This window comes from Andrena cerasifolii, chromosome 6 (genome assembly GCF_050908995.1).
Source record: "Andrena cerasifolii isolate SP2316 chromosome 6, iyAndCera1_principal, whole genome shotgun sequence".
NCBI classification, from domain to species: domain Eukaryota; kingdom Metazoa; phylum Arthropoda; class Insecta; order Hymenoptera; family Andrenidae; genus Andrena; species Andrena cerasifolii.
The window spans coordinates 7,660,519-7,688,447 of NC_135123.1; the positions used below are offsets into that span (position 1 = coordinate 7,660,519).

The 27,929-nt window shown below is 44.4% G+C and overlaps 4 protein-coding genes and 1 long non-coding RNA gene across 12 annotated transcripts; 2 read left to right on the forward strand and 3 right to left on the reverse strand.

Annotated features, from left to right (window-relative positions):
* The first annotated feature begins 694 nt into the window (after nucleotides 1–694).
* On the forward strand, nucleotides 695–11,189 carry Chas (chascon). 5 transcript variants are annotated; one of them, XM_076815633.1, is made up of 13 exons: nucleotides 695–1,143; nucleotides 2,097–2,281; nucleotides 4,154–4,343; nucleotides 4,460–4,496; nucleotides 4,826–4,995; nucleotides 5,177–5,353; nucleotides 7,133–7,348; nucleotides 7,411–7,657; nucleotides 7,735–8,085; nucleotides 8,178–8,389; nucleotides 8,455–8,701; nucleotides 8,773–9,241; nucleotides 9,616–9,922. In XM_076815633.1, exons 3-13 carry the CDS (start codon nucleotides 4,275–4,277, stop codon nucleotides 9,656–9,658), a joined length of 2,238 nt encoding a protein of 745 aa, XP_076671748.1. In that variant the 5' UTR covers nucleotides 695–1,143; nucleotides 2,097–2,281; nucleotides 4,154–4,274; the 3' UTR covers nucleotides 9,659–9,922. The 5 variants fall into 5 exon arrangements, with proteins under 5 accessions (XP_076671748.1, XP_076671745.1, XP_076671743.1 ...); XM_076815630.1 differs by having other exon boundaries at nucleotides 698–1,149; nucleotides 9,778–11,189; XM_076815628.1 differs by having other exon boundaries at nucleotides 698–1,143; nucleotides 9,778–11,189.
* On the reverse strand, nucleotides 11,018–12,650 carry Vkor (Vitamin-K epoxide reductase). The gene is made up of 3 exons (XM_076815636.1): nucleotides 12,199–12,650; nucleotides 11,588–11,685; nucleotides 11,018–11,242 (listed from the first exon to the last, which is right to left on the reverse strand). Exons 1-3 carry the CDS (start codon nucleotides 12,399–12,401, stop codon nucleotides 11,055–11,057), a joined length of 489 nt encoding a protein of 162 aa, XP_076671751.1. The 5' UTR covers nucleotides 12,402–12,650; the 3' UTR covers nucleotides 11,018–11,054.
* A 128-nt stretch (nucleotides 12,651–12,778) lies between these two features.
* On the reverse strand, nucleotides 12,779–14,607 carry Lwr (ubiquitin conjugating enzyme lesswright). 2 transcript variants are annotated; one of them, XM_076815634.1, is made up of 5 exons: nucleotides 14,458–14,607; nucleotides 14,293–14,362; nucleotides 13,815–13,898; nucleotides 13,481–13,743; nucleotides 12,779–13,403 (listed from the first exon to the last, which is right to left on the reverse strand). In XM_076815634.1, the coding sequence occupies exons 2-5, from the start codon at nucleotides 14,356–14,358 to the stop codon at nucleotides 13,337–13,339; spliced, it is 480 nt and encodes a 159-aa protein (XP_076671749.1). In that variant the 5' UTR covers nucleotides 14,359–14,362; nucleotides 14,458–14,607; the 3' UTR covers nucleotides 12,779–13,336. The 2 variants fall into 2 exon arrangements, with proteins under 2 accessions (XP_076671749.1, XP_076671750.1); XM_076815635.1 differs by lacking the exons at nucleotides 14,293–14,362; nucleotides 14,458–14,607 and adding an exon at nucleotides 14,025–14,183.
* A 1,812-nt stretch (nucleotides 14,608–16,419) lies between these two features.
* Nucleotides 16,420–17,943, reverse strand: LOC143369561 (uncharacterized). Of its 2 annotated transcripts, XR_013085440.1 has the most exons (4): nucleotides 17,826–17,943; nucleotides 17,375–17,600; nucleotides 16,945–17,231; nucleotides 16,420–16,864 (listed from the first exon to the last, which is right to left on the reverse strand). It is a non-coding gene; the product is annotated as an uncharacterized LOC143369561 (long non-coding RNA). The 2 variants fall into 2 exon arrangements; XR_013085439.1 differs by lacking the exon at nucleotides 17,826–17,943 and having other exon boundaries at nucleotides 17,375–17,634.
* A 125-nt stretch (nucleotides 17,944–18,068) lies between these two features.
* Gig (TSC complex subunit tuberin) lies at nucleotides 18,069–27,923 on the forward strand. Of its 2 annotated transcripts, none has more exons than XM_076813653.1 (29): nucleotides 18,069–18,311; nucleotides 18,543–18,679; nucleotides 18,752–18,945; nucleotides 19,668–19,871; nucleotides 20,312–20,486; nucleotides 21,172–21,372; nucleotides 21,456–21,597; nucleotides 21,672–21,820; nucleotides 21,900–22,072; nucleotides 22,134–22,302; nucleotides 22,383–22,604; nucleotides 22,694–22,955; nucleotides 23,036–23,154; nucleotides 23,225–23,389; nucleotides 23,482–23,647; nucleotides 23,710–23,906; nucleotides 23,989–24,105; nucleotides 24,179–24,360; nucleotides 24,449–24,662; nucleotides 24,727–25,158; nucleotides 25,225–25,402; nucleotides 25,480–25,678; nucleotides 25,800–25,986; nucleotides 26,068–26,250; nucleotides 26,328–26,506; nucleotides 26,770–27,118; nucleotides 27,192–27,332; nucleotides 27,404–27,574; nucleotides 27,669–27,923. In XM_076813653.1, exons 1-29 carry the CDS (start codon nucleotides 18,233–18,235, stop codon nucleotides 27,876–27,878), a joined length of 5,496 nt encoding a protein of 1,831 aa, XP_076669768.1. In that variant the 5' UTR covers nucleotides 18,069–18,232; the 3' UTR covers nucleotides 27,879–27,923. The 2 variants fall into 2 exon arrangements, with proteins under 2 accessions (XP_076669768.1, XP_076669769.1); XM_076813654.1 differs by having other exon boundaries at nucleotides 18,755–18,945.
* Nucleotides 27,924–27,929: the final 6 nt, after the last annotated feature.

A 27,929-nucleotide genomic window follows, 5' to 3' on the forward strand; every position in this document is an offset into this window, starting at 1 on the left:
AATTATGTAAAAACCGGCCGATGCACGTTAATGTTATGCTTGCGCTTACGCTGCGCAAGTGGTTACGTTAACGTACAATTAGGTGTACAATATCGCGGGGCGATTGGGAGGTCGGGGCCTTGAACCGTGCCCCGATCTTGAGACACTGGGAGCGCGGCAATTTTTGTCGCGTGTCGGTTTGTTCTATAATTAATCACGGTTGCCTTGCTATTTACATGGCTGCGCCCGGTTCGGCACGTTAACGACAGGTATCTTGATTCTACGCGCGTCGCGGAGGATCGACGGCTCTGACCTGCTGACCGATTTCGCCGAATCACGAGTGTCCTCGTCTCCCGCGACGCTATCCCTTACGGCTCTTGTCCCTGATTGAATCTCCGTCCTTCCCCGCGACAAAGGGACGTTTCGTTTGATCGCGCAGCCTTATACAGACCTGCTCGATGTTCCTTCGCAACAATGACCGCCATTCAAGCGCCCGATCTGTCCGTACCCGACACCCACAATAGAGTATACGTATTATATCCCAGCAGAGCTTGTATTTTTATACCGCGGCGAGGTATTCTTCTGTACCTCCTCGTATAGTTTTATAACTCTAGCGGCTGTTGTTGTAAATAATACGTGGATCTGGAGCATCGGCGGGGGGTAGAAGCCTCCGGGCGAACGAATGCCGGGGTACCGATACCACTGATAGCTCCTATTTCATATTTCCAGGTGAATTTCCCACGTGGGGCCCGGCTCGAAAGCAAAGTCCCTGCTCCACCTTGTCCGCGGAGGAAAGTAACAGTCCCTCCAGGATCCAGCTTGATCTCATCACTACCGATACTTCGGCCGTGGTTCGTGCTGCTCCGGCGATCGTCGTCTCCTACTGGGAGTTCCGTAGCTGGCGGATCCGTCAGAAAGCACTCGATGGACAGTATCGTGAGCGCTCGCCACGGCAGCATGCGCGGGAACTTGCCTCGCTCTTTCGCTCTCGTATTCTCACGTTGCCTGTACCTTGGCCATCACTCGGTCACCCTCTCGCGAACGCTTTAAACGCTCCCGCCCCGTGATACCGCGTGTGCGTCGAGCCGCCGATTAAGAAGACACCGAAGGAACGCCCGTCCACTTGGATTTAAGTGCAGCGATCAGAGCACTCGATAGGATCAGGTGAATGTAAACACGCTTCCTTCTCTTCTTTCTCGCCAGCCTCGCTCTCTCCCTCGCTTTGCCCTGCCCACCTTCATCCCTAGGTATTCTCTCTCTCTCTTTCTCTCTCTCTCACACACACACACACACACTCTTTCTCTCTCAGCGTTGCTGGAAACCGCGTGTACTAGCCGAGGAGAAGGCAGGCCGCTCTATCGGCCTTTTTCCTCGAGGATGTTACGAGACTGGCATTGTCAGCTCCTTACGTAATTCGCCGTGCACGAGAAACGTTGGGAATCTTCCCAGTGCATCGGGTGTAAATACACGTTTCGAGACCGCGTGCCACCGATACGGTATCGACCCTGCACCTGCGATCTTGTCACGACCGTTGCACCCTGGCTCCTACGCCGATTCTTTTAATCCGCCGCTTTGGCTGAATCCAGCTGACGCGTAGTGGGATCTCGGTGCTTTTGATGTTTGTAAGCTTCGCGGCAACGAGGAAAGAGAGAGGATTTAAAATCAAATAGACACGCAGGGAAGTGTAGAACTCCATGCTTTTGTTCAATTTCTAAGTGACAAGTTGCTCTGCGCAGTGACAAAACCAACTTCCGAATTTGATTAGGCGATCTTCAAACAGTAGCCTCGCGGATCTGTATTCCGTTCGGACGAAATTAGGATTCGTGCTTGTTTAAAAACCTCGGTTTAAGTAGATAAACGGTATCGTTTACATTGCCGCGCTGATTATATTCTCTGAAAGTGGCGGCGTCCTTGTCGAGGTCACGTGTCTGTCGCATTGCACGCATACCGCCCACGAGTGTCCACCACCTGCTCTCCAATTGCTCTATTTATCTGTCGCTTTTCGTGCCCCGGCCGCGCATTTAAATCACCAGCGTCGGGCGGTGATTTAAACGCTGCCCGCGAACAATCGCGTTCTTAAGCTGATCGCGCGATTTACGACGTTTTACCGTTCGCAGTGTTCGCCGTTCGCCAGTTTACGCCGTTCCTGGGCAGCTTCCTTCTCTCGGCAAGCCCCTGCAACCACATTTCCCGCGCGGAAGCCCCGTTGGAAGCTAAAAGACAGATTCTTCGCTCCTAAACGGCGCCGGGACATCTCGGAACGTTCAGGGACTGGGAAGATATTGCACTTTAAGCCTCTTCAGTAAGTAGGAAAAGGTATTCCAAGATTCCCGAGTGTCCGTAGTACACCAGTTGGCTTTCTTTCTCGCGAAACAATGGAGAAAAATGTCCTCTGGACGGTTCTCACTCGTTCAGCTGTACGCGAGCATGACGCATCTCTGACGTCACGCGCATATCCAATGAGATAAGAGCGACACGGTCGTATATAGTCGTCGGCGAGGCGTGATGTCAATGCGGATCGCGGTGGCTTTTCAGGAACGACTCGATCGGCCCGGGCTCCACGCGAGTGGCCGTCTATCCTCCTACCCCGTTGGACGCGCCCCGTCCGCGATGCAACCGTCGATGCGCCGGGGTTGGAGAGTTGCTCGACGGTTATTCCCTCTGGTAGCAGCACATTTGCTCTAAGACCGCGCGTATTATAAGCCTAGATTCTAGGGGAGGAAAAATCCAGATACTTACGTACCTGTTCCAGCCAGGACGGGGAGAGCTCCTGCGTAATTCCAACCGCAAGGACGCGAGCGTTCAATGGCGTAGGCTGGGGCCTCTCTTTCCATTCGACGGACCGTGCCCAGTAACTCACGAATTTCATCCCGCTTCGCCGTATTCGTGCGGTCCGCATCAAGCTTCGAGTTACTTAAGACTAATTCATAAACCGCCCGCTTCTTAGTCTCCGAATTGTCCAATTATTTTGACCTCAATGTTCGCCGGCACCATCGCGTGTATTTAGTCGTCAATCAACTGGGGACTGTGGCTTCTTCTAAGGACAGTTCCGAGGATCTAACTTTGTCGCTCGTGTCGGTTTAAGTTAATTGAGTGGACTCTTCTTTGCCGCGGGCGGGAAGCACGGGATTAACAGTGGAATAAATACGCCATTGAGATCGGCAACTGGTCGTACGTGGAGCACGCGTGTCTTTAACCATCTCGATATCGTATCGCAGCCCATATCGAGGTGGTCGCGACCACAGGCCCGCGTGCCACCGCGGCCTTCGACTTCCATGCAGAAAGAGCGTCCTGATGAATTATTACGCCCCGCCTATACACGTACACGCGTTCGTCGCCGCATACGTGCCAACGATTACGCTAGAAGCGTTAAATGCGCGGCTTCTCCGATACCCCTGACCGGGACGATTCCACCTCTCCCTACCCCCTGGGTTTTCCGCGATCCCTGCAGGCACAGATTTCCAGATGTTGGCGCGGTGATTCGCGGATACGAGCGTATTCATTCAAGTGGATTGCGCAGGGTTGATTGGGGAATTGTAATTGGGTACTCGAATTCCAGGTAGGAGGATCATAAGTATGGTCCATTAGGCGCTCGAGTCTAGTAGTCTTGCGTTTTGTTGAAAAGTTCAGACCCTTTATTATAAAGCTGTGATACAGTTAGCTTGAAGGGACAAAAAGAAGAGTTGAACGGATAAAGACATTTTTAATGCAAATTCAATGAAATTCATTAGTTTGAAATCACCTTTTCCCTGTATTTTTCGTCTTTTCAACGCCTTTAAAAATTATAAATTTTCAATTTTTTTGTAATTTTGTCTGGTTTCCCCCTAGCCAGAAGTATATTCTCCAAAATAAAAAAAGTTTCTGTCGAATCGGATAATAACTTTTGGAGATGGGTTCCACCGATTTTGAGAACACTGTTTCGAGAAAACCGCGTTTAAAGTTTTACGTGAGTGCCGAGTGGCCAGGTGTTATCCATGCATTTCCCGCTACTCAAATGCCTATAACTTCGGGAATTTTAAAAAATCCTTTTGAACACGTATTTCTAAAAGATTCACCATTCGAAAAATCAAATAAAAAAAAATAGATTTTTAGACTGGAACTTCCCCTTAAGCGTTTAAAATTTTGTTTCCAGGTGTGCTTCATTTACACCGATTCGTCTTTGGGATTGTTCCAGGAAGGGCGCGTGATCGGTTCATAGGGCAAGCTTTCATCGAAGGAAACTTTGCGTCAGTAACTCCACTTCCCGCCACGACGGCCCTTTCAGACCATCAGGATCCACCAGCAGGCATGACCGAATGATGGAGGTGATTTCGACACGCCGATACGAGGCTCGTCCACCTCCAACGAGCCATCCACCCATCCTCGTGAGTGGATTTTGTGAAATTTATGATTCAAGCCTTAGTAAACATCTTTCTATCGCCAGAGGATGTTCAACCACACTTCTGATTCCATTTTAACTATTTCATTCTTCTGATTTCAGATCGACCCTGAGAATTCCGTGGCTCTGGTCAAGGAAGGTAATCCCCCGAACACGATTGTCAGCCAGTGCTCGCGTCGCGATTCGAATAGCCAGATAGAAGATAAGTCGTGCAAGGCGACGTCTTGGAAAAGTCGATTCTACAGACTGTTAGCAGCAGCGGGGCTCGTCTTATTCCCGCTTGAAACGGTTCGCTGCAGTCGTCGACTTCTATTCGCCGCCACTTTTTCCCCGTCATCACTCTTTCACGCTTTACCACGCTTCTCGTTTCCCTTTCTTGCCCCGCGTTCGTTTGTCCAACGCCGGGAGATCGGCTGTTGCGCAATAGCATTGGGGTCCTGCGACTCGAGCGTCGGTTTCCGGTTTCAGAGGAATGGGAGACGCGCAAGAAGAAGGAAATAACCACCACCAGGCAGATCGAGACCAGGGTGAAGCGGCAGGTCGTCCTCGAGGACGGCGAGGTGGTCGTCGACTCTGGTCCCCTCGTCACCACGAACACCACCGAGGATGTCGAGCAGCAGGAGCACACAACTCAGGAAGTACGATTCCTCCTGCTCTGCTCAAATACTCGTGGAAGCTTCTCGCAGCTGCATGCGTATTAATACCGAAGTTCGCGCTCCAATTTCCCACTTCTCCATCGGAAATAGAATAGACAAACCGAGACGATCGAGGTCCCACTTTGAAAGCAATTGTCGAACCCACCGTCTTCTCCCTTTCCAGAGGCGAACAACCGGCGACCAACCGCAAGAGGTGGAGTGGCCGACAGGTGGAAGAAGCTCCGCGGACGGTAGCGTGGTTCAAAAGGAATTAAACGAGACGGTGGTGAGGAGCCGCGAGGAGATCGAGGAGAGGCTGGAGACGGAGGATCGTCAACAGCTGGGAGATATCACGGACGAGGTATATCCACGCGACACACCCACACCTGAATTCCACCTGCGCGTGCCGCGGTGTACACCGTTCTTTCTCTTTCTTGGCGCGGCTAAGCGCCACGAAAAGGTCAAGCCGCCATTCGTTCACGGCTCATCCCACGTGTGGCGGTGGGAACGCGCCGGGGGAACAAATACGGTCCTTCTTTTCGGCCGATTGCCTTTCCTGGCCGGCAGAAGTTTCGCTTTCCGGAGCAATCCGCTCTCGATAAACTGCCGGGCCCGGGCCAAGGCCAACATGGGCGGGGTACCGGCGTGTGCGATCTTCGAAGGACAATCCCGCGTGACGCTGTCTGTTATTGCTTCGGCATAGTGTATATTCTCCGAAACGATTTAAAGCTTGAAGCACGGCAATGACTAGGAATCGTCCTTTCTGTTGCGCTTATCTGCTTTCCGCGCGCGTGAAATCTTAACGAAGCGTCGTGAGCGCGGCCGCGGCGATCGTGGATGATTAATGAAGCGGTCGGGAGGAGATGGACGCGGATGGAAGCCGCTTAATCGCAGTGGGGGCGTGCAACAGGTGTATCGCACGCTCGATCGTATTTGTCAAGGAGCATATCGTAAATCTACCGGCAACAGGCCTGACAGTTTAATAGGGACGTCTTCCTTTCGGCTGCGAAATTTCCACGAGCGGCCGAATCAATCCTCCGGCACCTGACGCGCGCCGATCGACGTCCGGGAAAGGTTGAGCCGCGCGAGATCCACCAGCTTCCTCGTGGCACAGTAACATTTCCAGCGATCCCCGCGCCGCATGCTAATGGCGAAAGAAGCGGCGGGTGGAATTTAATCGGGATCCTCCCTCGCCGAGCGTGCGGCGAAGAGAGGAAAATGCCGGGGAGGAAGGCTCCCGGATTGCGAAAGCCAGGCGTGCATGCAGGTACACCGGCGTTCGCGCATGAACGATCCGGAGGCGAAGAAGTTGAATCGTTCTGGATGAAGAGGAGACGGCGAGGAGGGAAAGAGAGGCCCAGCTTCGCGGCGGTAGTAGGGAGAGTGAAATAGAAGGAGAGCGGCCGATCTGCTAGAGGACGGAGGAAGAGAGAAGGAGCGGTTCATCGAGAAGTGGAAGTCGATGATCTCTCGACTTTGCTCTCCCTTCACCGAATGGCGACGAGCCGGCCGCGATGCCACGATCGCAGTCCGAGCAGCTGTTCCGAGCTGCGCTATCTTCCACGGGCCTATACTCTCGCGCGCACCGGACATTCCACGCCCGTTGTCCTCTTCTCCGTCCGCTCGCCGACGATAATACCATTACGCGATCCGACCGAGTGATAACGTTCGTCCTGCTCTCCTCCTCGGTGACAGCGCACCGGTGCGCGGTAGCTATGCCTCCTACGGGCACCGTAGATGATTTCGTCGATTTCTGTCCTCGTCACTCTGCTGGGGAGCGAGCGGACATCCCGGTGTGACACAGTGGTTGGAGGAACAGGGGACACAATCGTGTTGCGGACGCTAAAGTTAATTTATAGTAATGAAATACACTGGCGAGGTGCCGTTGCCTAATCGCACCCAATTTCCCGGCGACGCTAGCCACGTTCCATTTATAGGGATGGGCTCGAGGGTCGAGTGACCCCAGGTCGTTAGGGACACCTTTCCTTCCACTTGTTCGCGGGGGAATCAGAGCGAAGGCCGGACTATCCGGTTTATCGTGGCGAGATTTCGGACTGCCCGGGTGATTTTCGGAAGATAATAGCGACCGGTCGAGCAGTGGCGTCCTGGCGGGCTTGACAGCGGCTTGGTCTGGTTGCAGGCGTACCAAAAGGCGGTGAGAAGTAACCGGGGCGATCTGAGAGTGGCCCTCGCCGAATCCACGAAGCAGCTAGCGGCCCAAACCGGGCCCAGGGTCGTCCAGCACACGACCAAGTCGAACAAGGTGATCGACACCGAGAAGACCTTGGAGAGGAAGGAGCTGAAATCCGACGGGCTGATCGTTACAGAGAGGAAACGGACGGTGGAGCACGAGGAGGTCAGTAGCTCTGCGAACTCTTCCTGAGGATTCGTGAATCCCATAGCTTCCGTGGGTTGCAGATAAAGGACGACGAGGTTCCCGACGACGGCAGCCACGTGAACGGCGACGACGCTTCGGAGAGAAGGAAGGAGAGCTCGCAGAGGTTCGTTAAGAAGCGGGACGAGGACGTGGTCGATTACGTCTCGGGTGGCGAGAGGATCGCCCGAGAAATGCGCTACGTCGCGGAATCCACCGAAGGAGAACGAATCGGCGATTGGACGCCGTCACCAACGGCCATGCGAACCACCCGTTTCCATAAACATTCTGGTAGGTCCTTCCTTCTTCTTCTTCTTCTAACAAATCCCTAAAGAATTTGCTCAGAGGACACGAGAGATTGCCCACAGGCTTCCCCGCAGACGGCTTCCCAGGTCGAAAGGACGTGCTGACGAAGAAGCCGCTGGACCTGGAGGAGGAAGATGAGGCGAGGAAGTTTGAAACCTCCAAGTGGCTGGAGAGCCATTTCGGTAGCGAATCGCGTTCCTCTCATGGCTCCATCGAGGCTGACGAGCCTCCTCTTCCTAACACCAACACTAGTTACATTAACGTCACCATGAAGTCCTGCACCCCCAAGGATCGCGATTATCAGAACGTGAATTCCAGCAGGCAACAGCGACGGAGCACTGGTCGAGACTCCACCTCGCCTTCTGGCTACTTCCATGGGATCAGCGAGTGGTCTGAGAGATATCATGGCAGAGGTATATACGTAGAAGCTTAAAGTACAAATATTGTATCTTTGGTATAAATAATCGTGTCTATATTAAACGAACTTCTGCTGTGTGTTGTTTAGAGAAGCAGAACCACGCAAGAACAAGCTCGCCGTCGCCATACGCCGAGGCACTTCAGGTAAACGGCCACCCGCATGATCACGCGAGGAACCAGGTCCAAGAATCCACGTACTCGAAGACGTACGAGTCTGTTGTTCGTAAAGAGCACCAGGAATCGGGTCACGATCGACAACGCACGCCCTCCCCGCCTGCTAGACGGAGATCTAAGGAGCAGGTGTGAAGAAACTGCTTATGTAAGAATATTCTATTGCATCCTATAATAACTGGCGCCGGTTTCAGTGGTCCACGAAGTCTGAGGAAAGAACTAGTTTGAATGACTCAATGACGGGTCGAACCTCGAGCCCGGTTCACGTGGTGCAGAGAACCTGGGAGAGCCGCAGCCGAGACACCCAGGAGCAAACTATCGACCGAGATAATCATAAGAAGTCTACTTCAAGGTCACGGTCGCCTTCGCCTAGAAGAGAATCTACCCTGCGGAGCAACAAAAAGTCCAATGAAACCTCGAGTTCCGCCCGTCCCGCGAAAAGTAAGCGTTTTAAGTTTGCGTGCCCTACTCATTCAAACAGCGATGTACGAGTTTGACGGTGGTCGTTCAAGGTTCAGGACATTCCAAGTACAAGATTGGCGAGTCCTTCAGGAAGCTGGTAGGAAAGCTACGCTCGGCGAGCTCTGAAAGGAAGAACAAAAGAGCCAGCAGCAGCTCTACTTCTCAACTGACCCAGACAGACGACAACGGGCCAACTTATCTGCAGTACAACGTGATCGACAAGAATATTACCTTAGTGAACGAGAGAGACGGCGAGGAGAAGCCTCCCGAGAGGCCGCCCAGGTCGCCCAGGAATCCTACGACGAACAACAACTCCAACAAAGCGGCGAAGACGATTAGGACCAGCGAGCAGGTGGTCCAAGAGCAATGGCAACGCAGTGAATCTACTCCGCCTCTGCACAAATACTACCTCGGCGAGGATCCCTTCGGTGGCAGTATCTACGGCCGTGAAAAGGGATATCGGGAGGCGAAAAGATCGGGGAAGCCTCGTGGTAGGACTTCCGCTGAGACAGAGTACAGGTAACCAAGCTACTGTCGCGTGTTGCGGAAAGTTCATCGGGCTTTGCTTCGGGTTCATTGACACGAAACCACTGCAGGCGAATTTATCGAAACTTGAGTCCAGAAAGGAAGAGGGTGTAAGTAACGCCGTAGCCCGAAGAGCTTTCCCCAACATCTGGCGAGAACGCTAAACAGCCGGTCGATCCGCGTATATGCGTTGGTCCTCCGGTTGCGTAAGCTAATCGGAAAGCAGCGGTGTCGCGTTGCTCGTCTGCGAAACGGAGGCGCGTGCGATCGTCGAGAGGTGGTAGCAGCAAGCTGATACACGTTTGCGTAATCGGGAGCCCCGGAGACGGTGCGCCTCGCTTGTCTAAATCGATATATGCGTGTACCAGGATGAAAGTCGGTCGCTTGGACTATTGGGTGAAGGCTGCATGAAGGGAAGCATGTCTATTGTCGCTATGTAGTATCCCCTGCCGGCTCGCCAGCTAGACCCGGCGGGGCTGACTCCTTTCAAATGCGATCCTCAGCCAATTCTCGGATCGGCGCGGTTTCAGCGTCGCGTCCAGTTCCCTCGGCAGGTTTAGCAAGTCCACCAGCCGGCTGGCTAACGATCACGGGCGGGAGGACCACTTCCGGAGCACGCAGACCCTGCCGAGGAACCTGCACTCCAGCGGGCAGTCGGCTCGCTCCCAAGTACAGACACGGCGCCAGCAGCAGCCCGCTCCCGGTGGCCTCAGACAAGGGTCCGCCCATCGTGCCGCGGCCTCCCCAACCAACCAGTCGCGACAGTACGGCAGCATGATCAATATCTCCATAAAGAACACAGTGACGTCCCCCAGAGTGGCCGTGCAAGCGAATAACATTCAGCCCCCGGTGAAACCGGAACGAACTTACAAATCCTCCTTGTCCCGGAGCAAGAGCTTCAACGTGGAAGCTGGGAGGAACGGCATGGTCACGCCACCTCCGCCGAGGATACCGTACACCTCCACGTTGCAGCTGAACCGATTGGACGAGACGCCTCCTTTGAAGAGCCCGGGAATCTTGGCCAGCATCAGTCGCAGTAATAGGGATTTGTTTAAGGATATTAAACAGGAGTATTGAGTAAGGTGAATGTACCAAAGGCTGCGGTGTTTGAGAGGTATTAATTTAAATCGGGGACGCGGAGTGTTGGATCACTGGCAGCTTTTAGTACGGTCACTTTATTCGCTGTTGTGGAAAAGTTTTTAATAGCCTGTGCAGTGTAAAGTAATGTTGATGCTGCTTACAAACTGGTACATTGGCCGTAAGTGATAGATTCAGTTTAGGGAGTACATTGTTCAATTACCTCCAGTCATGTTTTTATTATTACATAGTTCGTGTAAGACTCTCTTTTACCTCACACACCAGGTAACAGTCCAAGATTACATATCAGATGGATAGAAAGCGATGAGAAAGCGACGGCGATTCATTCTTAGCAATATTTTTATTGCTATTTTCATGATACGCTATTATTGTACAGAGAGAAGTTTGCAAGTTCGCATTTATTGCATTTATTTCGGCAAGGAGTATATCGAAGTACTAAATATAAATATTGTTATGGCAATCTGTAAAATATTACTAAACGAAATGATATAGGTCGTAAGTCAGGCCTGTTCAGGTATATGCTCGCACGAGCAACCGCAAGAGCAAAAGTTGGACGGGCCTGTCGTACGTAAACGGTAGTATACAAAAGAAATGATTGATCGATTTGTAGAGACTTTCGATGAGTGCTGCCAGCAAATCTTTCGATTACTATAAAGGGCAATATTTAATCAGCTTCTCCTTATTCTTCTTCTGCTTCTTTGTGCCATTTTTAAAATAACCGACGATGCTTTTCAGTGACAAGAAAGAAAAGAATGGCGTTTATAATGTAAATGGTAATGCAGACCAAACAAGCGTTCTTTATTACGATCGAAACGTACACCAGGTAAATCGTTCCGATGTTTGAGGAAGCAACTAACGCCAGGACCATGATTGAAGTGGCATATGTAGTGAAACAACCTAAAACAAGTTGTTATGAAAAAAAAATATCAAGAAAATAGAACGAAATATTTCATTTAAAAAATAATTCCGCTATATCGCGTATCGCCTTACTTAATCGAAGTATGATTTATTTTATTTCAAATGTGTCATGCAAGGACTTTTGTAATTACTTTGAACTGGAGGCGTGTTTTCAAATAATCAAAGCTATATCTTATTTATTCAGTTTCATTCATTTCTGAGACTCGATTGGCTTGCAAAGATTCTATTCACTCAACGCATTTTAAATTGCGCGCGCAATCGGTGCATGACTTCCTAACCGCTAATAACCGCGCATTATATTGGAAACACGAATGTAATACGTACTCAGAGCCGCGATCACGCCATAAAATATTACTCCAAAAACGGCATTTGGCAAATATAAAACAGATGTCACCGGAAATATTCCCAAACCTCTTCCATATCTGTAATGAAACGCATTACTAATAAGTTTCAAGGTTTTAAGACCAAATATCGCAAATTCAGTAGCCAAGAAACAGCACTTCTATTAAGTAATATCTGTTCTAGTATGATACTAAAAAAAGAAGCTAAAATGCATCAATTACTTTCGAAAGAAGATTTTATTCGTTTCACGTGATAAAAAAAGAATTTGAAAGACGAGTTTCCATGCACGATACCGGCTGACCTGTGACTCCTGTGAGTACCCAGCAAAAGCCTCAGATATATATGTTTACGTTCGCACTAAGGACCATTAAGGACGGTGCAGTATTAAACATCTGATATAACATACTACGCATTAAATAAATACATATTCATATGCACGAGTCATTTAAGGGTGATACGCATGTGAGCTGATCCAACTCGAGAATTTAATCATCCTGATACTTTTCATACCTTCCATATATATCTATCGTCACGGCATACTGAATTCTGCGACAATGCCATGCAAAAACATGTATGATAATGCGAAAACTTACTCAGACAAAAATGCTTTGGTGCAACTAACGTGTTCGCTTATGTCGCAGACTGCTTCGTAGAAGGGATCATACTCTGTCATCCTTTCCACTTTATAGGCGTAGAAAGATACAGCGAACCCCAAGATCACCGCCGCCGAGATCGCTACGTTTATATTCCGTACAGACACTTTTTCATTATGCGTGATTTGGCTAGTTACAGACATGACGCTGAAATTCTCAATAATTTATAGATTCACAGACTTATTTCCAGCAACGATAATTTTGCGCCCGATGCCGGCTCGAATTTTGCACACTGGAGATTTCCCGAAACCGCACGCGTGCTTTACGGTGGACGCGAATCACGCAAATGTGACGATCGATAATTAAATAAGCATGAACCGGATAAGCACGATTGAACAATCATCGATCTCGGTTCGCTCAAGCTTTACTCCCACTACAATCGGTGCTCCTCGATAATGACTCCAGCTACTTGAGGAATGTTTTGTACACCGCAGAGGACGTAATTCGCGGACATGTAATTATCACTGATTATCTCAGTGCGAAAACACTTCAAACGTTACCTGATTGCGTGTGCAAAAACTGAAATGAACTGAAATACTTTATTACTTGAGATTTGTACAATGCTTACAAGAGTTTTAAATACATTTCTTCAGGGGCACTGACTGTTTAAACGTTGAAGAGAGAACGGATGGTTTGGAACCACATCGCGTTTCCTTCCGTTCTTTGCATAGTGTACTTCGCACACCGCATCCGAGACTTACCCATAATTGCCACTAAGCCTTAAAAATTAAATTTTACCTTAAGACGAAATGCTTCGATTCGCGTTATCCAAACATTTTGGCTCGAGCTTGACACGACGACATGTGTGAATTTTGTTTGAAGAAAGGACAGTATCTTGTTCGTTTGCGTGTTGGCATAATTACTATATGGTTTATAGAGAATACATAAGGGTGTACATGGAAATTTTGTTACACGGACGAAAATGCAGGTGATAGTAAATTAGCTTGTCCACATACTAACATCACTTATAAAAAAGATAAGAAATGTAGATCGATATTAGAATAGGCTATATATATATATATGTATGATAACTTTTTTTGTATATAGCTGGAATATTTGAATGAGACTTAACGTAAACCTATTCCTGTGGAGCCATTGCCCTCGCCTGAGCTCTCACGCGTTTCTCATATTCCAAGCGATTTTGACTGTAACAACAAAGGAGGTATTCGCATCGCTGTATCCTTTAGCTAAGGTTCGAAGTGATATGGAATAAATACATTACCAGTATATTGTGTACGCCTCCGCTTGGGCTGGATCTTTCACGTTCGGCTCGTTTAATAAGTCTTGTATACCAAGTAAGATCTGTTTAATCGTAATGGCAGGCCGCCAATCCTTTTCCTCATCTAAGAGCGACAAACACACAGTTCCGGATGGATAGACATTTGGGTGAAACAAGGGAGGTTCGAATTTACATTTCGGCGGGCTGGAGGGATAATCATCCTTGAATATCATACGCAACTTGTACAACCCACCCTCCCATGGTGTCTATAAAATCGAAGGTTTAGATAAGATAGTTGCGTGGCACGTTAACATGCGCATTAAGAATTCTAACTCACAGATTTCTTTCCAGGTATCGCACACTCCCAACTCATCAAGTTAAGAGTTCCATCTGAATTTTTAATTGGCCTTGCAACAAATCCCTGCGATACAAATATTCACATTACAGTACAAGGTATACAGAGTGCGCCATGTGTACGAGTGTTACAACGAGTTTACAGTTCCCCGTTTGTCACCGACTTTAAGCGAAGTTACTACTATCTCGTCACCTTGAGTCACGTAGACCAAACAAGTGTGTACAGAGCGGAAAGGTTAGGATTTCAAACTAACAATTGTCTAACCGTCGACAGTGATTTAACTGCCGACAACCGACTGTTGCCCGCGTCCGAACTACTATGCGACAAGAGATATTTATTTCCCAGCGGGATCTACAAGAATGGAACACTCTGGAAGTAGCATGCAGCGGATCGTGAAGCTGAAGGAGCGCGCGGATAATCGAATATCGCGGTAAAGTAAAGCGGCAATTGGATTCCTTACGAAAGGATGATCTTTCCTCCATGCTTTTCGCTCTTCGGCGAGCCTGGCAATCGCGATTCCTGACATTAATCTGCAATAAGTTTGGTTCCTCGGTTAGCGTAACGTATTTTTAGGCGCGAAATATAAGACTGGACGTTCGCGCGGCCCACGGATCGTAAATGTTACCACGATGCTTGTCGGCGTCGGTCCCGATTTTAAATTCCAGGCACTTTCTGCGCCTAAAGTTCATGAAACACTCAGGCGGCACAGGGGTGAAAGCGATCGTATGGGGTGCGCGTTCCGAAAACCTATGGATCCACGACCTGCATCTGGTATCTGGCTTATGGACTCCCGATGTGGACCCTTTCGCAAAGGCGGCGTCCGCCGCACTAGGACCTCTACTGGTAAAAGAGGACACGCGCCTTTGGGCAAATTCTGCAGAGCTAAACCAATCGACGTCCGCGTACGTTTTGTCCAATTCGACGATTGGCCGTTTAAACACACCTGTTTTGTAATTAATACCTCGCCGAATATTTTTCTGTGCAATACTCGATCCTATTTCTGAAATTTGCGTGGGTTCTTAATGTTCTTGTACCTACGTACATGGGATTCTGTGAATAAGATTTATAAATTGACATAAAAATGGTACTTTAAGTTGTCTCATCGAATCAGCTTCTTTAAGAACAGTATTGCAAGATGATTTATTTACTTTGAGTACCTTGCCATGTAGACCACTGATTGTGATTTGTCACAGGCAACGTTAATTCCATATGTATGGCGGAGGGAAGCCATTGCCCTGTTAGCTGAATCAATAAGCTTTAGCTAAGAAAGAGAGAAAAAAAGGTCAAGAAAGAATTGAATGCTTTCTTCAAACCCTAATTAATGTACGAGATATGAAATGAAATTTAAGAAAATGAGATTCTTGGAAAGATAATTGAGTTTAAATGTAACAAACAAGACAATTCTGTGGCAGTCTGTGGTCACGCCAGCTTTTGCACTAAATGTTAATTATCTGCTGAAGTGGCATGTGCTTCCTGTATAAACAAAAATAAAGCTACAACGGTTACAAAAATAGAATTGTCTCCTGAATATTCATCTCCCATCATGTTCAATATAATTAAAATATTCAATTCATTCAAAATTCTAATAGCTCGAGCTCTTTCGTTATCACATACACGTTCACTTACACAGAATATTGTGGCCGTTGAAAATAAGATAGCCCCGGGAGTCGACTCAAAATCTACTTCTATTAGCAGAGTCACATAAGCGTGGTAGAGATATCGGGAGCACGAGCATGCTTCTGTAGCCGCGTTGAATTTTCCCTCAAAACTTCCTCGTTATAATAGCATAACATGATTCAGCAGAGATCGTTTGATACTATATGGTACTCCCGCGGTGATCACAAATCCGCTGTCGATTTTTGCTTTTAGCATCAGATTCATAGGCGGACGAAGAGGAATCCATAAGCGTTAAGGGGGTAAACAAGGGTAATGCAGCTCGCTGTATACCGACACAATCTGGCCCGAAACATGGGTTTGGGGGCATGCGTTGTTTGTCCTTATATGAGCAAATTTTAGGCTGGGCGAGGTCTCATTCGAAAGGTGAAGGTTCAATGCAGCCCGCTCTGGTCATGGTGCCGTGACGAGCTTTACAACACTATATTTTTTAAAATCCACTTTAACAAAATTTAATTTTCCAATCTTTCTTAGCGTTTGGGTAATAATTTTTCCCAATTTCGAGCGCTAGTTCCCTTATTGTATCCGAGCCCTCAATTGTTCTAATAGCTATGGAGGAGAATGAATTCCTTTTTAAAAAAATATGTATCGAATATTTTTGGCTACTCTACAGACTTGCAAAATTGCAGCAAAATCGGTGTGTACGGGTTCGATATGTTCCTTTTAAATAATATAGTACAGTAGAAGGATATTATTATTATAATTATTTTTTTTATTATATGTCTGTATTATATCGTATAGACCATCATTAATGTATGCGGAAACACATGTTACATGGGTGGGGTTCAGCAACATGTGCTTTTAAAAAACATTAAAGTCCTGTTTTTACAAATTACGAGCGCTTCTACTTTCCACCACCAGATGTCATGGTGACGAATGTCAGATCCCAATAGATATGAAAAATATGCGTTGATTTTGTTTGATATTTACTTTTACAACCTCGCAGTAAGGTGTGTAATATTATTATTTGATGAGATCTTTAAATAAATAAAACATGACTATTTAGAAATATATATAACTACAAGGTTATCTTTTATTTTTCTGCATTAGATTTCTAGCAGTCATTTCACACATTCGACTTTTCTTCTTGAAAAATTTTAAAAGTGTTTTCATCGTCATTAATCGACGCAACATTCTGTTTCGTGCTTGTTGTAAACTTTTAATTTTCGTCCGTTGGTTTGCAATGGTCCGTTTCGCGAGCTCCAAAGCTATATTAGCTGTCCTAGGTGTAGCGAGATGTGCCGTTCTAATGTCACCAAAGTAACGAAGATTATGTACAGGTGTAACAGGTGTTTCAACAGATTGAATACTCTCACAACTCGGCGGTGTAGACAGCCGATTGACTGTTGCACTACTTTCTGTAAGTGTCATCAATAATCAATTAATTTATTAGTTCAATGTATATCACTCAAAGACATACAAATGCAGTAATTCTTACCTTCCATTAATACAGTGGAATTTTCATTGACAGATACAAACTCAAAGTTTCCTGTGAGCGCACTCCTATTATTGCAATTGGCATTCTTGAAATCAGAACGTTTATACACATTCTTCCTCCTAATAGATGGCACAACGTTGCACTTAACAATTGTGCCTCTAGCCATACAGATGATATCATCTTTTTGGAAGTGATTCCAACACAGTTTAGTAGCAGTGTTCAAAACTTGTTCATCAATGCCGCAGAAAGCTAGCCACTTCTGGCGAAATTCCTTGTTTTTTGGAAATCTATTTAAAAGAAATGAAATTAATATTACATTTGCAATATGAATGAATATCGTACAAAAAATGAACCTAAATTTATCACATACTTGTGTGCACGACGTACTTCAATTAATTTAATTTATTAAATATTACATATATTTACTTACGAATAATAAGAAGCCGATTTATCTCGGTTACCGCAGAGCACGCAATATCGGCATGGCATTCTTTAATTTCAAAATACAACTCGTATATAATCGTTTTCTAAAAGGTAAGTACGAGCGTAAACAAAGATAATCGTAGCAACCGCGGATAGTCACCGGAGATATTGGTGCATGCGCATTACGGTCGATTATTCCTCTATACTTCTCTCGCTCGCACGATGTAATAAAACTTTAATTAAACAATAATTGCAAAAATATTTAAATTCAGGAGTTCATTAATGATGATTTATAGTTTGAGAGTCTCACGTTTCGGCAACTAAAATGTTAGATGAAAATGAAAATCTAATGCCTCACTATCCAAGATAGCACAGGTTGTCTATAAACGGTCTTTAAGACGTCTTTCAGACTATCAAGCAGTGATGCCAGAATCTTGGGACATGGGACAAATGCTTACCCCTACTACGACGTACTGTCGCGCTTCATTTTCGAGAAAATCGACTTTGAAATTCTTGACGTTGCGTCTAGTCGCGTACAGGAAAACCTAGCTTAATGAAAGTTACGGGTGATTTGGGCGCAAGTGGAATTCGCCCTGGGTATGCTATGAGGATTTATGAGGATGCACCGTTATGCGCCATACAGGTGTTGAATTTTACACGTATCGATAGCCTTCTTTCATAAAGGCTTTTCATGACCACCGATTACAGCTGATTGGTGTTTGGTATTCCGGCATTCTATTTTTCCTCACGTAATATATCTCATTGACGTTTCTCAGCTCAAATTTGTTTTCTGATATGTCTACGGTTCCCCGATACAAGTCATCTTGGCTACATACCAGTGTTTTCTTCTAGTTTCTCAAATAAAATGTCGAAAATGAGCTCGAAAGACAAAGACAACAAAACTTTACACGACAAACTGAAACAATTCTTTCGCATTAACAAAGGTGATTTAGCGGTTTCATTTTTCCGATGCATTGCTGCACAGTGTATTTTTTATTGAAAGTGGTGAAACACAATGTGTACAATTTTCTCACGTTGCTGCATGTAAACGTAATAATCGCATTAGAATTACGATATAACATCCACAACAATATTTCCAAATGCACAACATTCTAAAGACTTTCGATTTCTCCGCCTTTTTCTAAGTGTTTTACGAACGACACGTTTTTCTGCAGGAAACTATAAGAGCCGCGAAGATTTCACATTAACGTACGAGCTTGAAAAAGAGATCAGCCCCGAGAGCCCTGTGCACCACCGTACAAAAGCGATTAAAGATCTTTGCGATGCTGTGCTTAATCAGCAGTGGGAAGATGTGGGTAGATTAATTTAAGTAACAAGCTTACGAACATCAAGTGACATGTTTCAATAAGAATAACATTTTTAGAAGGCAGCTGAGCGATTGTGGTACTTGGTACAAGATCTGTTGGGAAAAGATGTACCTCGCGAGCACAGACACGTGACGTTGAACTTCCTCCGATGTCTTGTCCAGGGTCAATATTCTAAGCTCTCCGCTCTAATGAGAGTCAAATTTTTTATGGTTGTTAAAGAGCATAATATTCCTGAAGATATTGGACCTAGGTATTACAACTATTAAAATAAGAATTCAACTGTTGGTTAATTCATTCTGTTGATGTAACGCATTACGTATAGAGCGCATAAAGTAAGCAGAGGGGTGTATGAAGCCAGATTTGTAGCATTATTTAAGACAGGCTTGGGAATTAAGTCAACGCCGCAGCTGATTTTCAGAGGCAACGCCTCCTTTCTCCCGCCGTGTGTCTTGGTCCCCGCGGCGGCCTAGGTGCTTGGAGCGCCTCAGGCTCGTACTATATGAACCGCATGTGGTGCATTGGGACGACATTGTATCAATATGTTTCCACATCGTCCCAGAGAGCACAATTTTCGATGCGTTTTTGGTTTGTCAACGCGCCACGCACGGTGCACATGGTACGGGCTCCAAGCATCTAGGCCGCCTCAGGGGCCAAGACGCGTGGCAAAAGGAAGGAGGCATTGCCTCTGAAAATCGGCCGCCGTGTTCACTTAATTCTCAAGCCTGATTTAAGGAGTCATTCTGGTAATCACGCCATCACCCCTTAATATCATTAGTTTAATTCTACGAACGCTGAAATGTCTGAGAACATGGTTTGTCTGTGTACTCTATTTACAACAATTATATGCTAACTGTGTGTACGACACGTAGAGATGTGTTTTATGCATTCTCGATGTTTAGAAAGCAATATTGATGGAATGATTTAACTCTGTTTCAATTGTATTACGAGTTGATGGTATTATTGTTATCCTAGGTTAGAGCTTTTGCAAAACTTAACAGAATATGGAAAAGACATCTTACATTTAGAAGAAAGGATGGGACCTTTCTTATTGGAGTGGATGCCTATCGTAACAGTGGGAGATGGAAAAAGGGGTGCTGATTTTCTGTCCCTTCTTGTTAATGTCATAAAGTTCAATTCAGCTTATATAGACGAAGACATTATATCAGGCCTCGTTCAGTAAATATTTCAAGATTACTTGCACACTGTAGTATGGGGTCGTCCTTAAATTATGTAAGGCTTTTGGGGAGGGGGGGAGTTGCGAATTTCTTACGTTTTCTTACAGAGGGGGATGGGAGTCAGGTAGCGTCTTACGTAATATTTTTCAACCTAATTTTCAATAAATACAAATTCTATCATTAATGTTCCAGAAAAGTAGATTTAGTTTAAATTTCACGAAACCGCGTTAAATGAATTATATAAACCTTTAACAGAATTTTAATAACTGAAAAAATTAAATGTAAAAAATATTACGTAAGGAGAGAGTTGCAATATCAAATCTTACGAATTCTTATACTGGGGGATAAAGGGAGTATGAAATCGCTAAAATTACCCTTAGGTAATTTAAGAACGGCCCTTATCCGTTATAAAACAATACTCTACTATTTTCATACTTTCAGGTACATTTGCCATCTGTGTTACTACAGCAACAGCACTGAAGTTGTTTCTGGATGCTTAGGAGCTCTGGATGCAATAGTTTGTTACAGTAATTTACAGTCTGATTCATTGCAAACTTTTATCATAGCACTATGTGGAAGTGTAAATGTTGAAACGTATTGTCAAATAAGTTGGAAGGTATGTCGTAAGCGATTATTTAGATTACTATTTTTCATATGTTTTAGGCTGTACTTCTGAAAGGGACCAGTGGCTGATCGAGCTGAAGCTTGGTGGGTATTACGAGGGGGTGTGGAAAGACCCGAAATATAAAATTTTAGCTTCGGTAATTAATGCGTTCAAAAGATACAGGGGTAATTGTGCATAAAAGGATACACCTTACCGATTTTTTTTAATCATTTTACCACGGTCCCCCTTCTTAACAATATTTCTGTTGACTTATACCGACACAACGCATTCCACTTATCCCGGATATTAGTAGTGGTTGGGGCTAGATTACCGCGGGGGGCACGTAAAGTATGGTAGCGAACCGATGTGAGTTTGGCGATGCTAACAATGAGACTGTGGTTACAAAATTTCAGAAATAAAAAATGGCAGGACGGGAGGGTTCCTGGGTAGGGGGGCCTGCACCAACGTTAAAAAAAAAATTAATAATTTTTTATTAACATTTCGGAAACTAATAAATACCCGAAGCTACAATTTTAGGTTTAGGGTACACACCCCCTCCGCACTCCTCCCCCCAAACCTCATCTTGATCGGCCACCGGTCCCTTTCTGAATAATATCCATGTTTTATCTTGACTACTATGAAAAATAATTTATTAGGACGTAACGCTTAAGCCTCTGATACGATCGATTTCTTACAGATAATGCGTAATTTATTAGGAACTCACATGGGTCATTCCGCGTTATATACGATGTGTCGTTTATTGCAAGACGCGAATTTTCAACGAGATGTACGCTTACTCAGAGGCGCAGTATTTTATGTAAATATGGGTCTGTGGGGTACGCATAAAATTCCGAAATTAGAGTGTACCCCGACATCTGTTCTACCTTCATTTTCTCAAGTGAGCATTAAAGTTTATTTAATATAATACAGCTGCCATATAGCACAAATGTGTATTATCTATCGCTGACTTTATTTTACAAGGCTTTAAAATGTAATCATCCCATCGTTATGTACGAAGTTACGCTGTCGATTCAAAGATTAGTAAATAAATATGGTGCTGAGTTATGGGATCCCACATGGAGTATTATTCTTGATATTATCGAGGAAGTTATTTCTCATACAGGTAACATGTGAATTTGTAAATATCTAAATGCGTTGCGTGATATTTCATTTATTTTTCTTTGCGTTTGTTTTTAGAGACCAGCAATCAGCCTGCAACTAAACAGGTTTCAGTGAGTTTACATGAAACAATAAATAGCATTGAAAATTTACTGGATAATAACCATTATAATGGTTGTGTTCAACGGTTCTACGACCTTGTTGAGCGTTGCAGTGACACACGACCTGTAATTACCATACATCATATTATTTGTAACATAAGCAGAACGATCGTTTCTAAGGCTGTAAAGATAAATATGTTTTTAGGAGGGATCTGTTTTGAAATTGATCGAATACCGGGCGCACACTATAGGGCCTACTCATTACCAGTGGCAATCCAAATTAGCCAACTTGATGGAACGTTATTATAAAATCGAAACACGTACCAATGTTAGAACGAAAGTTCTTGATGTTTTAACAAGTGTCATTCAATTCAATAGGTACTGTAAAATAATTCAGCTCGAAGATATACAAATTTTGAACTATGCTTCCTTTAAATAGATCCAGATACGAAGACGAATTGATCGAACGAATAGTTGTGCCATATTTTCAACACGTAGATACGGATCCAGATATTGCAATTCGTAATGGTGTTGCCCATTTACTTATTGACCTTTGCCTTGAGTGCGATACGAAACGATGTTTAGAACTATTGGATATATTAGAGAAGGTATTGAATTCCTTGCATTCGGTACATTGACTTTAATACGATATCTACGAAGCAAATATCATTGATCGATATTTTTTAAGCTGATCAACAAGTCTTTTGGTTCTGACACTCCAATTACAAAGGATGCTGATATCAAAGATGTAAAGACTGCAGTTGTTGGAGTAATAAGAATATTGACATTAAAAATTTATTGCTTACCATCGAGCCACGCGATACGTGCCTATAAGGTTTTAGTGAATCATCTTGAACAGCATTATAAAGATCAACCTATCTTCCATGACGTATCTACAATTCGATATCTGGTAATATATTCGTAATATGCAATATATCTTTTTATTTCTTATATGTGTACAGTATCTCATTTGACAAACTTATTCTATATTGTTTACAGATTTTGGAGTGTTTCCTGAAAATTAGAGCAAACACGCTGTATCATCTTGGGTTTCCAGATGCGCAGAATGCCATTGCAATACGGTTCAGCCCATATTTAATATTGGAACATGTTGCGACTGAACGAATAAACAGCGGAGGAGGTGGAAACAGTCCTCCGCCAGCTAGTCCAGCTCCATTACAACATTTATCTTGTCAAATTACTTATATGTCATTGGCACACGCATGTAAAGCTGTTATTTCCTGTATTAAATCAGAGAAAGGTTTATACAATTCTTAGTTTAAACGCCGTTATAATAAGCTCCGTAACAGTTGAAATTTAGAGTCTCTTCTGTTTTTGTAGATTGGAAAGTTTTACAGCTTGTGTTAAAGGAATTGCCTCAAGTGATGCAAAATAGAGCCCTGGTGTTATCACGGCACACTAACGACATTGATTATTTCGCAGCCGCACTTTGTTCGATGGTACGTTATTATACATACTATGTTCTGTCTTTTAAACAGTCGCATAAATTTATTTATTATCTCTCGATAGGTCAGCGACAAGAACTTAAGGCTTCCAGAATCTTTATACAATGTTCCCCCAAAGTTTACACTTTCCGAGTTTCGCGTTCATGTTTTTCCAGTATTAGCATCGTTAGCTTCGTATCATGCACATTTGGAGCCGAATTTGCAGCAGCGTTTAATAAAATGTTTAGAGGTAGGAAATAGAATTTTATTTTTCCAAATTACTCGATCGTTCTGCTTTTATAAATATATAAATAAACGTTTTCGAATTTGATCATCCTTTAGGTCGGTTTAACAGCAAAATGCGCGAGCCAATGTGTTACCAGTCTCACAACATGCATTTTGGAAATGCGCGATGCGATGAACAAACTTTTGTCGGAAGTTCTTTTAAATTTATCGAAAATTTCAGCGACGGTACACATAGCTATACCAATTTTGGAGTTCTTATCCAGTAAGTATTAAACTTGTGCATTTTCTCGGATGTTACCAATACTTACTTTCTTTTTATTCCAGCCCTTACCAGACTTCCAAAAGTTTTTGCAAGTTTTATTGGAGATCAGTACATGTCGGTGTTCGCAATTCTCTTACCATATACAAATCCATTCAAGTATGACCACTATACAGTATCCCTGGCGCATCATGTAATTGCTGTATGGTTTTTGAAATGTCGATTACCATTTCGAAGAGACTTTGTTAGATTTATAACTACAGTGTGTACATTATTAAGTTTTGGTATTACTAATGCAAAGCTAATGTTTCCTAAATCTCATATTCCCTTCTTTTATTACACAGGGTTTGAAGGCTAATGTGATAGTCCCCTTTGAAGAAGGGCACTTAATGAAATCAGATTTCAACTTTATAAATGAAGATTCATCAAATAGAAAACGTAGTTCGAGTTTAACAGAGCAGGTAAATAAATTGCCACAGCTGTGCTATGCTCGTTACTTTTTCATGCACTCTACCATCGTGTCTGAATCTATAGGGCAGCAGAGGTCGGAGAGAGAGACCAATAATGGCTAATCGCATACTAGGCGATGGTAAAGTTTCAGATTTGAAACCTCCGATTGATGAAGCCTTAATGACTTTTCACGTCGAACTCACCGAGACTTGTATCGATCTTATGGCTCGGTACACATTTTCGACTTATTCAGCTCGGCCTAAAAGGTAGAATTATAATTCTGTTATTTCTCTTCCGCGTGGGTTCATCATTTATCACGTGGATTGCGAACGATTATAATTTACTTTTACTTAGACTTGCAGCTGCTGACTTTCTCCTGAAAGAAGGCCAATCAATGACATGGTTGCTCGGTAACAAACTTATTACTGTAACGACAAGCGGTTGCAGTAATAAAGCAATGCGCGGAGGACTTTGTGATAATTGTTGGGTGGCATGTAAACCAGGCCCTCAATCCCCCGAACATGGAAGAACGTCTCAGTCGAACTTAAGAAGAGCATCGAGCACAGAGGTACTGTTCCATCTCATTTTGCTCTTAACAAAAATTTTCTAAAATATAAAATGATGCTATATAGACAGCAAAGGAAGACAAATTGTCTAGGCAGTCGTCTGGAGGCCATGGAAGCTCTACTGCAAATACAGCCGCAAACTCTCCGACGGAGGAATTGAAGAGAACATCAGAGGAGCTAGATGCGACAAAGAAAGATTTCTCCATTGAGAAAACGGACAAAGATCAAATTGAATCGTCGAAGTTGGAACAAATACTTAATAGCGATAAACGTGAGGAGCATGTACTTTGTGCTTGCTGGTGTCAAGGTTGGGCTGAAATATACGTGCGCAGGCCTACGGGCGACATGTCTTGGATAATGAGAATTCAGAATTCTATGCAATTCGAAACACACGTTGATTTCCCTGTGTATGACATAATGGCTTTGTACAGGCCAAACCAGGATTTATCACAAAAGCAACAAGAATCTACGTCAGAATATTCTGGAGACGAAGCAGAGGTAGTTTACACGTATGTACATATAGTAGAATCTTATAATGATATGTGACGAGAGTACTTTTTGTAGGATACTGCGGATAAAAATGGAGATCAAGCGCAAAGTGATCATAGTAGTGTTATGAAATCTGTGACATCATCTTCTGTGTCATCAGGTCCAATTGCGATACCCGGCTCGCCAGCTCGACCAAACCCTTCAAGGCAAAGCTCTCGCGATAGTTTAGAAAGTTTAGAGGATGGTGAAGATGGTACGACTACTGCTTTAACACTATCCCCACAACTGGTCGATAGAGTTTCAACATTAAGAAATGAATATTATCGGCAGATTTACGTCGCTCGCGAAATCCAGTACGCAGATCAAATTCTAGTCCTGAAATGAGCGCTAATTGGAAGAATCCATTCTTAAATAAGGAAAAGCTGAATTCACAGCAAATCGACCGAGACCTTTCATCCGCCGATTTAGAAGTTAAACTTGATGCGGAATTGAAGAAACATGCAAAAAACATGTACGCAAAAGATATGAGGTACCATTACTTTAATAATGCTTAATACTAACTTTAAAAGTAAGGTATTTCTCAATCCGGAGAAGTTCAGATTCGCTCGAATGTTCAACAAATTATAAACATTAAGAATTGGTGAATGTAGAGTCAGTTGCGAAGCTATACCGGAAGAAATATTTGGTATGGGAACGACACCTCCGTCATCAGAGAACACAACAGATCATCCATCCTCATTGCGATCTCAGCGCTCTTATCCAGGCGCGACGCAAGTGACTCAGATTATTACTACAACTACTAGCAATACCGTCCCACCATCGCCTACTACTCTGCAGGTATAGTATTTAGAAAAATGAAGTTTATAACTTGGCTTACAGTCTATTATAACAATTTAATTCTTATATACATCTTTGCAGCCACAAGGAAGTTTTTTGGGGGTGCAGGCGCGTACGACGCAAATACAGTCATCTAGCACTAAACCTCCGCAATCGCCTACACAAATTTATCCCCGGTTAGCTACTCTCGACTCCGGGCAGAAACAAATGGCATTAGGATCAGAAAGTAAACCGCCCATTGGGCGAAATCATCTTACGGATAAGGTGCGGCAGTAAACACAATTGCAAGTGACTCTTTCATAGCTTCATCTTTGAAGATTGTACGCGTGTATTATTTTCAGCAAAAGGATGAAAGGCCAGATCCTTCGATGTTACCTCCGCTGCCTTTACCCTTCCGTGATAGGGGCCATACCATTTCCGTAATGAGCCCCGTTAAAAAGTCTCGCGCAGAATGGGATAATATTCGCAGAGGAAATTCTCCGCGGGTGAAAGATCCTCCCAAAGCTGGCATTAATCCTAGGTAACGTAACACCACTTTTATGCTTAGTTTACACCTGACGAGTGCTCGGCCGAGTGAGCTGACTGGGTCGAGTACTCGTCCAGTCGGAACGCATATTCTAGGACTCGGCCGAGTAATCCGGCGGGGCAGATTTTCACTCGGCCGAGTAGCAGATCGATGACTCGGCCGAGTCACTCGTCAGGTGTGAATCCAGCTTAAAGCACAGATGTTCAGAAATTGCTGTTACTGTGATGCAAAGTTTATGCCTGAATTACAAATTGCAGCTTTGTGTTTTTGCAACTGTATCATACAGCACATTTCGGTTCACCGTCAGAGAAGCCTTTATTAGTTCCGCAGACAACGGCTGTGCAAAGAGCAGTGACGAATTTAGATAGAATACAACCGTACGAGACTCATAAAATCGGAGTCCTTTATGTTGGCCCGGGGCAGGCTTCTAACGAGATTGAAATTCTGGCCAATCAGCATGGATCGCTTCGATACACAGAATTTTTGCAACGATTGGGGACCCTGGTCCGTTTAAAGGACGTCGATGAAAACGTCTTTCTTGGGGGTTTAGATCGTAACGGCGAGAATGGGAACTTCGCATATATTTGGCAAGACGATGTCACGCAGGTTTGAATGAATGCACTAGTAGCATCGCATTATTCTAAAAGCTTAACGAAAAACTGTAATAAAGCTTGTTTAGGTGGCGTTTCACGTGGCTACTCTGATGCCAACGAAAGCAAGCGATCCGAAGTGTACTTCTAAAAAGCAACACATTGGAAACGATTATGTTACTGTTGTTTATAACGAGTCTGGAGAACCGTATAATATACAGACTGTGAAAGTATGTATTGCCATAATATCTTGCTCGAGAAATCTACCAATGTTATAATGACTTCTGATCCTTTCATTTAGGGACAATTCAATTACGCTTGCGTTGTGATACAGCCCTTAGATCATGGTACAAATCAAGTAACGGTTCAAGTGAAAGAAGAATTAGCGAAGCACATTCGACATAGCGAACCTAAAATTATTTCCGACCAGAATTTAGCAATTTTGTCTCGGCAGCTTGCTCTTCATGCCAACGTAGGTTCCTGGCAGCGAGCGTGCTATATTCTATCGACAGACTATAAAGTTGAAATACTCAGAAGTTCAGGATTAATTATATTTTTGTTTATAGCTTGCGTCGATGGTTTCGTCGTCTTTGGAACAGAATAGTCACAATCCATATGCTTCTAATTGGCTGGAGCGTTTACGGCATATTAAGCGTCTCCGAAATCGTGTACTCCAAGAATCAATAAACAATAACCCGGATGGAGCGACTGACGATTTATCACCGAGATCGAATAAACGCGTTTACATGGATGATTTTACTGAATACACAACATGACGCGATTCTAATAAAAAGATTACATAAACATTGTTATTAATATAATTCGCA

Coding starts and splice junctions, on each gene's coding strand:
- Chas (XM_076815630.1), top strand. CDS start 4,275: ATGATGGAGGTGATTTCGACACGCCGATACGAGGCTCGTCCACCTCCA. Junction 4,344..4,459: donor CGAGCCATCCACCCATCCTC/GTGAGTGGATTT, acceptor TTCTGATTTCAG/ATCGACCCTGAGAATTCCGT. Junction 5,354..7,132: donor TGGGAGATATCACGGACGAG/GTATATCCACGC, acceptor GTCTGGTTGCAG/GCGTACCAAAAGGCGGTGAG.
- Vkor (XM_076815636.1), bottom strand. CDS start 12,401: ATGTCTGTAACTAGCCAAATCACGCATAATGAAAAAGTGTCTGTACGG. Junction 11,686..12,198: donor ACCAAAGCATTTTTGTCTGA/GTAAGTTTTCGC, acceptor GTTTCATTACAG/ATATGGAAGAGGTTTGGGAA. Junction 11,243..11,587: donor TGGCGTGATCGCGGCTCTGA/GTACGTATTACA, acceptor AACTTGTTTTAG/GTTGTTTCACTACATATGCC.
- Lwr (XM_076815634.1), bottom strand. CDS start 14,358: ATGTCAGGAATCGCGATTGCCAGGCTCGCCGAAGAGCGAAAAGCATGG. Junction 13,744..13,814: donor CGATACCTGGAAAGAAATCT/GTGAGTTAGAAT, acceptor TCGATTTTATAG/ACACCATGGGAGGGTGGGTT. Junction 13,404..13,480: donor GAGGCGTACACAATATACTG/GTAATGTATTTA, acceptor TTGTTGTTACAG/TCAAAATCGCTTGGAATATG.
- Gig (XM_076813653.1), top strand. CDS start 18,233: ATGTCGAAAATGAGCTCGAAAGACAAAGACAACAAAACTTTACACGAC. Junction 24,361..24,448: donor TATTCAGCTCGGCCTAAAAG/GTAGAATTATAA, acceptor ACTTTTACTTAG/ACTTGCAGCTGCTGACTTTC. Junction 25,403..25,479: donor TTTAGAGGATGGTGAAGATG/GTACGACTACTG, acceptor TATTATCGGCAG/ATTTACGTCGCTCGCGAAAT.